Raw genomic sequence first — 11,530 nt, forward strand, 5'->3', positions numbered from 1 at the left:
GACCTAATACTTTTGGCGAGATTCTGAAGTGTGCACGCAACGCTATCCTATGACGCCACATAAGTGAATTCATAAATAGGAGTGAATCGACGAAACTGACACATTCCATTCCTACAGCTCACATTCATACTGTACAGAACATATATCTATTTTTTTAAATAATAATTTTTTAGGGGTTTTTCACCTTTATTATGAAAGGACAGTAGAGATTTCAGACAGGAAAGCATTGGAAGCAGAGAGAGGGGAAGGATCAGCAAAGGACCTTGAGCCGGGAATCGAATTTGGGTCGCCATGAGAACGTCAGTGCTATATGACGGCGCACAGTACCACTAGGCTGTTGGCGCTGACTAGAACATATATTTCTAACAGCCGAGTAGTACATGTAAATTCAAATACAGTAACTACTGAGTAGTAGGCAGTTTCGGATGCAGCTACGGAAACTGTGCAGAGCTGGTGGTCTTCCAGGAACGTGGTTGAGAAACACTGTATTAGATTACACATTTTGGATAATGTGTTCTGACTACTCCAGATTACTTGGCAAGCCTTTTATTAACGTACAATTCAAGACAAAATTATTAGCATAATATTTTTTTTCAAATATTTTCGACGTGCTTTTTCAGAGTTAAGGACATATTTTACAGTATTTCTTGTTATTTTGTTTCTTCTGGAGAAACAGACTGCTAAGGTCAATATTATGACCCTGCTGAAGACTTCTTTCCCATTGGCTACAGGACAAACCATCATTGTCTAATGACTTGCCTAGTTAGCCTAACTAGGCTAGTTAACCCAATAACCAAGTTAAGCCTTTAAATTGCACTTTAAGCTGCATACTATCTTGCAAAATGACAAGTGAAATATTATGTAGTGTCATCATGCTGGTTTGTGAGTTGATGAAAAGTTAACAATCCAATCAATCATTAACATGTAATATCAAATTGAACATAATAAAACACCAAAATCTAAATATTTTCCTAATTTACCTGAATGTCAGTGTAACAGTTAACTTATATGCAGGTAAATGTGAACACCAAAAAGTTTTGGTGGGCTTTAAACAAAACGTCTCTGAACTGGGATTGACTTGTTTGGAAATCACACATAAAAACAGCAAAGGGGTATAAGCACACAGACTTTTAATTTTAGCCAGCCAGCCTCAGTGCTTCCAGTGAACTGTCCATTATAAAATTGCCACGTCTAAGGTCTGATTTCTTTTAAAATCAACGATCTTCACTGCCTGTTAGATATATGATATGAAGTGGGTCTCAGACCGGACAAGAAGCACTGTATTAAATTCCATTTCCCTCCACCATGTCTTTAAAATATGACAATTTATTTTACTCCGGTATTTTCAATTGCGTTTCTGCACTAGCCTGATGGTAATAATGGTGCTAGCGATTACACAGTCCTTCATCTTGTTTTATGCTTGAACAACTAAATGAATGCTTAGGTCTATTTAACTAAATGTATTGTGATTACAGCATTCAATGCTATAAAAGGAACCTTGTGAAATTGAAAACAGTCACATTAAGCTTTCACCGGAAGTTTATCAATGCTGAAAAACACTAGCTGTGTATAGAGCCCATTACCTAGTCGAAGTCCATGTTTTGAATATTTGCACCCTGTACATGGTAAATTTGATTGATAAGTGCTTTTGACACCAAATTTAGAAGCATGGTTAGCAAATTAATTTACATGACACCTGAGTGGACATTCAATACTGTAACCATTTAAAGTAAAACAAAATGACAGAGTACCCTACTGCAAAAACCAGCCTAAACCAGCCTAGGCTGGTTGGCTGGTTTTAGCTGGTCAACCAGGCTGGTTTTAGAAGGGTTTTTGCCACTTCAAGGCTGGTTTCCAGCCATTTCCAGCCTGATCTTAGTTGGTCAGGCTGGGAGATGACCAGATAAAACCAGATTGACAAGCCAAGCCAAAACCAGCTATGTTCAGCTTAAACCAGGCTGGTCGAGCTGGTTTTAGCTGGTCATTTTCCAGCCTGACCAGCCTGGAAGTGGCCAAAACCCCTCTAAAACCAGGATGGTCAACCAGCTAAAACCAGCTAACCAGCTTAGGTTGATTTAGGCTAGTTTTTGCAGTAGGGTACTCTGTCATTACAGCTGTTTTTTCAGTAGGGTAATGAATAACACTTAAGTAGAATAAATACATTCTTAATAAATTACCGCCATGCTGTGAATAATCAATAATCATTTTACCCAAAGTGACTGTAATCTGATGGTGATATAATTACACCTAGAAAGTTTTGGGATTTGATGACAGAATACAGATTACAGTTAATCAGTTACTATGCAATAAAATAAAATAATAATAGCAGCTTTGTAGCAGTGGCCTTCCAAAGCCTCAGCGTTTAACGCAAGTTCTGTTTGCTGAATTTCCACAGTGTTTTCTTTTCAGCTAGTGTAACCCACAAAAAGACACGTATTACTCGTTTGCTAGCCCCATTCTTCTGCTTCATAGCTGACAGTATTATACCAACAGCATTGCATTAACTCCTGAGAGTTTTAAATGAACTGTTTTGGGGGTCTGAAGGCTCTTTGCCTCCACCGCACCATCAAGGACAGCTCTGAACTGTTTCAGCATGTGATTGAATTGCTTTCAGGCAATTCATCTCACTCAAAATGTTCACCTCTCCATTCCGTTTTGGCGCACCGTGACGCTTAACCCTTGTTGCCATAGTGATGTTCCAGCGTGGATAACAGCGGTAGCCTGGACAAGACTCCTTGACCCCTCGGATTAACTTGCCATTTAGTGCGGAATAAAACACCTCGGCAAGTTCTCGAATCCATCCACTAGTGTCTACCCTGACCAGTAATACTAATGAAGAAATTCGCTTTCGGAACAATGGTGAGAATCAAACACTTAAATGTTTGCATAACGAGCTCTTTTACCTCGCCACTTCTCCATCTTAATCATTTGCACTCTCCAAAACACCCACACCCTTCTTCAAGATCAGAGACAGGACCGCCGGGCCGGGGAGCCATCCGATGAATTAATCCGCTAAGGCTGATTGCCATCAGTAGCTTATGATTATGCACCCTGATTACGAAGCCCACCCGAGGACCATGCAACGCCGGCTACACATCGTCAAGGTGGATATAAAATCACGCAATGATTGCACTGGGACGGATCAATCTAGCGGCCGCATCGTCTTTTAGCTTAGTCTGAAGTGCAACTATGATTAATAAGGTGTACTTGAGACCTATATAGCTAGTAACACTTAACGAGACCTCCGGCTTTTAAAAGTCGGGCCTTTACGCGTCATAAAACAAACACTTAATTTGACGGACATGGAGACATTTTTGCTGCCAGTGAACTGGAGGAACTGCAGCAGACAATGAGTCTGTCTATATAGGCTAGAAGTTCCTGTTCGCTATTTATTCTTGGCCTGACATTAACTAGCCTACAAGAGACCAACCAACAATAACATAAACTAAAAGATGTTACCGTAAAATGTTCAAAATAACGAGAATTCTTCCATCACAGGAATGTGAGACTGTTATGTGTGTTCCCGCAGGGAGCTCATTTTCTCATTGAGCGTGATTCAACATGATTATACTATTTTAATTTCAGCAAACTACTTTTAAACGCGAATTAATTAATCTAACAACTCGAGTTACATTTTTAAAAAGTAACTCAAATATTAATACTTAATTTTTTTAAAGCAATGCGCTGCTTTACTTGTTACTTGGAAAAGTAATAATATTTATAATATTATATGTTACTTGTAATGCGGTACCCCAACACTGGTTGTTATTCCCCCCTCCCTTTTTTTTTCTTTTAAATTTTTTTTTTACTTTTTTTTTCTTTTTTAAATATTTCCCAAATGATGTTGAACAGAGCAAGGAAATTTTCACAGTATGTCTGAAAATATTTTTTCTTCTGCAGAAAGTCTTACCCTTTAAGCTAATTTTTTTTTCAACTGTCTACAGAACAAACCATCTTTATACAATAATTTGCCTGATTACCCTAACCTGCCTAGTTAACCTAGTTAAGCCTTTAAATATCACTTTAAGCTGTATAGAAGTGTCTTGAAAAATAGCTAGTAAAATACTCTCATCATGGCAAAGATTAAAAAAAAACAATTAGAGATGAGTTAGAGATGCATTAGACTTGATTACATTTGTGGTTCTTCATGGAAATGTGCAGATCTCTGCTACATTTACATTCTCTTTTGGAACGGAGCTTTTCATGAGTAATGTTCTTTTACTGAATTAAAGCACACAAATAGACTGAACAAAAACATATTCTGTCAATTTACAACCACAAAGCTCACAGGAGTTTATCTTTAAAACTTTATAAGTTAATAAATTTCTCTATTTCTCTATGCTTTTACTTCTGGAACTCAGCTGTTGTACTTTATAAGACTAGTCCATAACTGGCTTTTGGATTAAAGCAGATAAATTGCACATTACTATGAACACATCAAGGCTGTGAAAGCATTTTTACTACTTTGTGGATGAGTTTACCTGTCCAGCATGACACCGTGTACTCTGCACCCTCTCTGCAGATCAAATTTAGCCACTTGTGTTTTCTAAGAAAAATAGTAATCTAAGTACCAGCTTTCAAAATAGCATAGGGTTTTGCAGACTATTTATGTAGTAGAATAAAATCATTGTGTTAGTCTTACGGGCAGACCTTTTTTATTTATTTTTAAGTATTTATTTTTTGTAGAAAATGGAGCGGGAAACGTTTTAACACTAATTCTTTTCCAAGTTTAAACCCTAAAAAATATATGGCATTCCTGCAGCACTCTGTTTCAATGAAGACTCTCAGACACCAATTATGTGGCTGTTGATATCTGTATAAGACATATGGCTGCCTAACGTAGGCTGTTGCTTTTTTAGTCACATGAAGCCACATCAACCAAAAGAGAAACTTTCACCAAAGTTTCAGATATAATGGACTTTTCATCCTCCCTTTTTCTTTGACTTTATTAATTCGACTTCAGGTGGGAATTGGAATGATTTTAGGCAATCAGAACATTTTGGTTTTGGGTGATATTTTAGTTTTGGAGAATCTACACTATAGTGAGAATTGTTTGTATTTTCAGAAAACATCAACAAACAAACAATGTTATTTAATAACATATGCTCTTAAAATAAAGGTTCCAGAAGGGAGTTTTTGCAGCAATGCCATAGGAGAACTATTTTTGTTCTTTTTTCCCCACTCTAAAACACCATTTGTGGCCTAGAAAGGTCCCATGGCTATTAAAGTTTTTTTTTTATTGTCATTTTATTTTCACAAACATTTTTCACTATACAGAGCTTTTTGTACAACTGAATTATTTTTTTTTATAATAATTTTTTTTAGTTTTTTTTTTTTACCTTTAATAGATAGAATAGTGCAGAAAATTGATGGGAAATGGTTGGGAACAGAGAGAGGCGAAGGGTCGGCAAAGGACCTCAAGCCGGGAATCGAACTCGGGTCACCATGAGCACCATGGTGCTATATGTCAGCACACTTAACCACTACGCGATTGGCGCCAACTGAAAATTGGAATGCCAAAGTTTCTTCATTGGTCTATTGATGCCAATAAAGAACCTACATTTTTAAGAGTGTAAAAATTTGTTATTGGCATATATAGTTTTACAAAGAACTGAAGTTCATCTGAAGTTCATTCATTTTCCTTCGGCTTAGTCCCTTTATTCATCAGGGGTCGCCGCAGCGGAATGAACCGCCAACTTATCCAGCATATGTTTTACACAGCGGATACCCTTCAAGCTGCCACCCAATACTGGGAAACATCCATACACACTCATTCACATACACTACAGCCAATTTAGTTTGTTCAATTCACCTGTACTGCATGTCTTTGAACTGTGGGGGAAACCGGAGCACCTGGAGGAAACTCACACGAACACAGGGAGAACATGCAAACTCCACACAGAAATGCCAACTGGGGCTCGAACCAGCGACCTTCTTGCTGTTAGGTGACAGTGCTAACCACTGAGCCACCATGTCGCCTCTTCGGAATATTCTATATAATTTTTTTTAATTATTATTTTAAAATGTTCTTCACACAAAAATATCATTATTTTAAGAATTACATTCACTGAAAGCAAAAATGGTTCTTCTATGGCATCGCTTACTGTGTGAGAGTGTGTGTGGTTTCTGGATTGAATTCAGGCTTGAGTCTGTTAACCCCCACTTTAAAAATGTGAATGGCATTCATAGATAAAGCACTGCACTATAGCTGCAGCCACTACAGGACCAAAGCAGCACTTAAACACTTATCATCCACGACACACCCTGTTCCGAAGAGGACAGCGATGGCATCAGTATCAACTAATCGACCAAATTGACCACCATTTGATCAAAAGCATTATGGCGTAATTTAACGCTGCGCAGTCCATCGCATGCTGATAACTGACAGTAGTGGAGTGTCAGGCAAACAGCACAGGCTCTTACGCACTGGAGTGGGAGCCAGTGATGTACTGCCAGCGGGACGCGTCATGTGTACAGGGCAGCCTACATGCTGAGGAGACCCGTTTGCTGCTGCTGCTGAGCACTTGGCGACAGATTGCAAGAACTCAGAGCCAGTTTAGACGTCTACATGAGAAGGGCAAGACAGATGGGAGGAGTATAACATTTATAGCACATGCTGCTTTCCTATAATCACTTGAATGATCATTCTCAGTCAAAGGCTTTCTCTTTAAACACCTCAAGAAATCGTTTTATTCATAAATATTTGTCATAAAAATAACACACATCAATGTTCATCCAAAGTATTGCGTATAAATGGTTCTCAATATGTACAAAATCACTTCTTCAGTATAGTTATTATAACTTAAGGCAAATGCACATTTTCTACAATTCTCCCTATTGATTAAATTGGCTAGTACAATACAAAAGCTTGTATACTGAAAGGCATGATGAACTCTTCTAGAATCATGTGAAAGACTATTGAAAACTGTATGCTTTCAAATCACTCAACATCAGTGTCAAACCCTGTTCTAGTCTACTTTTACCTCTCATCACAAAATATAGGAGCCGTGTGAACTGTATAATTCATGATTCATGAATTAGGGTCAGAAGGTCACACAATAACACACAACAATGATGTGGTTAAATTAAAAACAATTGAATAGCAGATACCCAGGGCAGACATTGCAACTGGCTTGATACATTCAAATATTCTATCATAATTGTGGGCCGAACAAATTTCAAGACATCTTTTGTGTGGCCTGTGCTTTCCATAACACAAGGAACATGATGAAAATAAGGATATAAATAGTCTTTCACCTCAACATAAAATGTAAAAAGTAGTACTTGTTAGAAAAATACAAATGATCATTGGCATATAAATGTATTTATTTCTTCCCACTCGCTGTGTAAGTTTGACAACTGGATTTTTTTTCAAATGTACAACACAATTACTATTGGATAGGCATAGCAACAAAAAAATGAAACATATTAAGGGGAAATACGTTGTAAAAACCTTGGCACAGATGATCAATCAATAATGCCACCATGTTGTAAAACGAGGTAAATCTGACTTGTGCTGTTAAGCATCTATCGGTGATTATTAATATCACGTAAACATATACATGCATTGTTAAAGAAGGTGACAGCGTTAAAATAGAAAAGACCGAAAAGCACGAATTAAAACGATTTGAAGTTTGAAAGTGGAGATAAGTGCAATACATTCCAGCTGTGCGTTTTACTGCCGCATTACAATGCAAGGTCGAGGTTGGAGCTGTTCCGTAGTAAAAGTGCTGAACTGCAGTTCGTTTGTTCTGCAAAACACGCTCCTCGATTGAGAAATATAGTGGTCGAGGAAAATCGAAATTAAGTTTATGAGCTTGCGGCGCGCACCCCAAGCTGCGCGCAATACTCATTGTGGGAGGTCCAGGTTTTAAAGTCAGTCCCCGGTTCAAGATCTGTCACCTCGCTGGAGCTGTACGCTCATGTGGGTCTCTCGAATCAGTTTCCACAACGTTTACTTGAGCTTTGGATTTGGAATCTGTAGCCTAAGCAACTGTATTAGTAAGATTGAATCTCCCAAGACGGAAAGATTTGACATCACGCACGACGAGTGCTTTTTACGCCGCTCTCTGCAATCGGCGTTTAAATTGCCTCAGGCAAAGTAAACGGCCACGCGTTGACCACTTGTGGCTTCAACTCCATCTTTTCTTTCTGTTTGAGATGCACCCGTCCGTGCCGTTTCCTTTCGTCGCTTCTGGCAAATCGTTTGCCGCACACATCACAAGAGAACGGTTTCTCGCCTGTATGAGTGCGGGTGTGTGTGGTCAGATGGTCGCTTCTGCTGAAGCTCCGCAAACAGATGCGGCACTGGAAAGGTTTGTGTCCCGTGTGGATGCGGATGTGCCTGTTGAGCTCATCCGATCGAGAGAAACGCCGGTCGCAGGTCTCCATAGGACAAGTGAAGGGTTTCTCTTTGGCCGGGCCGGTAGAGGAGGCAGGGCTTTTTCTTACCCGATTAGGTTTTTGAGCCCGTGTGTAAGTTTGACTGAAAGACTCCGGCAATAGCGATGAATACAGAACCGAGTCTATTGTAGAAGTCGAGTAGCTTGTGTCGCAACTGGACTGGAGTTCAATATTTGGGAAAATAGTCGGTTTTAAAAGACTGGTGGGTGGGATATCCATAACTGGAGTGGCGTAGTTAAACATGGGAGCACTAAAGCCTTGTGTGCAAGCATCTCCAAAGCACTGCTCTTGTTTTAGGGTGCTTTCCACTTTGAATTCAGTCTCTGTGTTCGAGCAAATGGGAGAATATGAGTCTAAAAGTTCCTTCACGTCCACCTGTTGTTGATCAGCTGAAAAGCCATTCGACATGGAGAATGGCTCTGACTGGAAGCCAGCATCCAAGTAGGACTTACTGAAGGTCCCCCACTCATAGCAGCTGCTCTCGAATTCATTTTTGATGACCACCGGGAACGTCGCGCTCTCAGACAGCGGTTCGGCGTCTTGCGCAGAGGAGGCAAAGTTTAAATGCGATGTGGCGGAGTCTTGGGCCTGCGTGGCGGTCTGGGTGTCCGGGTAGCTGTGGCCTGTCTGTCCCGGTGAATACAGCGGCGGGGTGGTGCACGTGGAGGCCTGCGTCTGGACCCCCTCCTCGCCAAAACTGCTACGGCTTGCGTTCATCGTAGCGTCTCCACACGGATGCGCATCCGACACAGGAGTTGTTGAGATGCCAACGATTTCAGTGATCATGTTAAGCAGCGTTTCCGTGCTGCAAGGTGTTCCTTGAGATGTTTCCACATAGAAGCTGCCTGAGTAAGCTAGGGAGGTTGTGTAGCTTTCTTTCGGACCCTGACAAGAGTTATACTGATCTGTACTCGTGGGCTCCGTTTTGGGGGTAATAGGCGCACCTGATGTGAAGAAGAAAAAATAAAACAGCCATGCGTCAGTGCCTTGAGTGATATGTGCAAACAGTTATATAACGATACAGTTTCATGACTACCTTGAATTGACTTGCATTATATTATATCTACTGCAGCTGATATTCGGTTAATAAAAAAATAAGAATAAAATAAGAGCTAATATCTCAAAAACTCACCGTGTGCAAACTGGGCAGGTGCTGTCCTTCCAGAATCCATAAAAACATCTTGGCTGTCTTTGGAGCCCTGAGTTTCCATTCCCATCGCAGAACTGTTACAGTTTTCAAACTGAGAGTAAAAAGAATCTTGAGAGTTCAAATCCATGTTGTTAAGCATCTTTCCGTAAATGGCTTTCCAATGGCTATCAGTCCGAGCAGGTTATTGATAAGAGGGTATTGCAAACACAAGAAAGAGCAAGAACGGTCCGACAGTAAAGTCCGTAAAGGCGTACGTCCAAAAAAAGAAATGTTAATACTTTGGAATTCCCCTTTTTGAGATCTGCGGCAAGGTAATATAGCTCTCAAGCTATCTGTAGATGTGTAGATCTGTTGATTCTCACACCAGCGGCTTCCCTTCGCTCGGCTTTTATACACTCCGTCTCGGCGATCAGCCCTCCTCCCCATTCATTGTCTCCAGTGAGAGGATTCCCCGCTGCGTGTCATCTTCGTGACCATATATGGACAGAGGATATGACGGGCTTCCCCAAAAAAGGAGAGTTACGGTTCTGACGCTACAATAAGTCTGTCGTTAAGTGTAAGGAAACTAGGGAGAGCCATGCAACGGCTATCTATGTTTATTATCGCTTATTCCAAATACATCTCTAAGCGTTAGATTACATTTTTTTCGTAAATATATTAAGCGAATAAACGCAAGGTGTTTCTCAGAGTTATTTTTTTATTTCGTTTATTTTCCGTCTGTCAAAATAGTTTAAACGTCGACAACGAATTTCAGCTCATTTAATTTGATTTTGTTTTAGATGTGCATTGTAAAACTTTATTAAATTTCACGCCAAGCATAAAAACGCAAACTCAAATGACTGTGCGTACATGTCAATAAGTTATTGGATACAAACACTGCTGCATGTGTACTTTACTGTACTTTAAATGACAAAAGCAACTATTATTCATATATATTATAGAATTTTTACCTCCCTTGAGCAGTCTGGAAAACTACTGCTGTCCCTTTTTTCCCCAGAATTCGAGATCTGATGAGACAATTTTGTGTGCAAAAATTCAACTTCCACATGCACGCTCCGTGGGTTATCATGATATACGTAGAAAACGATTTTTTGTACATACGTGCTAAAGTAATTATACTGCACAATGTTAAACAAAATGGCCCTGGGAATATATTTCCCCAAAGAAATAGATTGTAGAGATGCAATGGCTGCGTCGCGCAGAGCTGGCGGTAAAAGCGCACTGCTGTCCAGCACCATGGAGAGCGCGCAACTGAAAATAGCAGGCTACTCTATTCTACAATTATAGTTCACGGCCTGCAGTCTGTGTACAAAGAAATATTGGTGACATTCTTTCCGTCTTTTTTTCCATTTTTCATGTTGACATGAAATTTGAGTCATTCTAAGTATGGAATAATTATGTTTTTTAGTTCATTCACAAAATTAAAATGATCTTACACACACACATACATAATATATATATATATATATATATATATATATATATATATATATATATATATATATATATATATATATATATATATATATATATATATATATATATATATATATATATATATATATATATATACATACATATATATATATATACATACATATATATATATATATATATATATATATATATATATATATATATATATATATATATATACACATATATACATATATATATATATATATATATACATATATACACATATATATACATATATACACATATATATATACATATATACACACATATATATACATATATACACACATATATATATATATATATATATATATATATATATAGATTAAACTTTTTTGTCATCACACATGTACAAGTACAAGGCAACGAAATGTATGTATATATATATATATATATATATATATAAGCAAATGTCGTACTTGTTTAAAGGTGCAAAAAGTGTGACATTTACAGCCATTAAAACAGTCACTCACTCACTATTCCTCGGTTTTAGTCCCT

General features: G+C 38.6%; 1 protein-coding gene across 1 annotated transcript; it reads right to left on the bottom strand.

Moving 5' to 3' along the window:
- Positions 1 to 6,692: 6,692 nt before the first annotated feature.
- On the bottom strand, positions 6,693 to 9,962 carry LOC130239318 (early growth response protein 1). The gene is made up of 2 exons (XM_056470458.1): positions 9,536 to 9,962; positions 6,693 to 9,347 (listed from the first exon to the last, which is right to left on the bottom strand). The coding sequence occupies exons 1-2, from the start codon at positions 9,690 to 9,692 to the stop codon at positions 8,083 to 8,085; spliced, it is 1,422 nt and encodes a 473-aa protein (XP_056326433.1). The 5' UTR covers positions 9,693 to 9,962; the 3' UTR covers positions 6,693 to 8,082.
- Between the last annotated feature and the right edge of the window lie 1,568 nt (positions 9,963 to 11,530).

The sequence above is a fragment of the Danio aesculapii genome, chromosome 1, assembly GCF_903798145.1.
Source record: "Danio aesculapii chromosome 1, fDanAes4.1, whole genome shotgun sequence".
In the NCBI taxonomy this organism is placed as follows: Eukaryota; Metazoa; Chordata; class Actinopteri; order Cypriniformes; family Danionidae; genus Danio; species Danio aesculapii.

Excerpts from the sequence above, each read along its gene's own strand:
- LOC130239318 (XM_056470458.1), bottom strand. The coding sequence starts at position 9,692 with ATGCTTAACAACATGGATTTGAACTCTCAAGATTCTTTTTACTCTCAG. Across the intron at positions 9,348-9,535 it reads ACCTGCCCAGTTTGCACACG|GTGCGCCTATTACCCCCAAA; the intron begins GTGAGTTTTTGA and ends TCTTCACATCAG.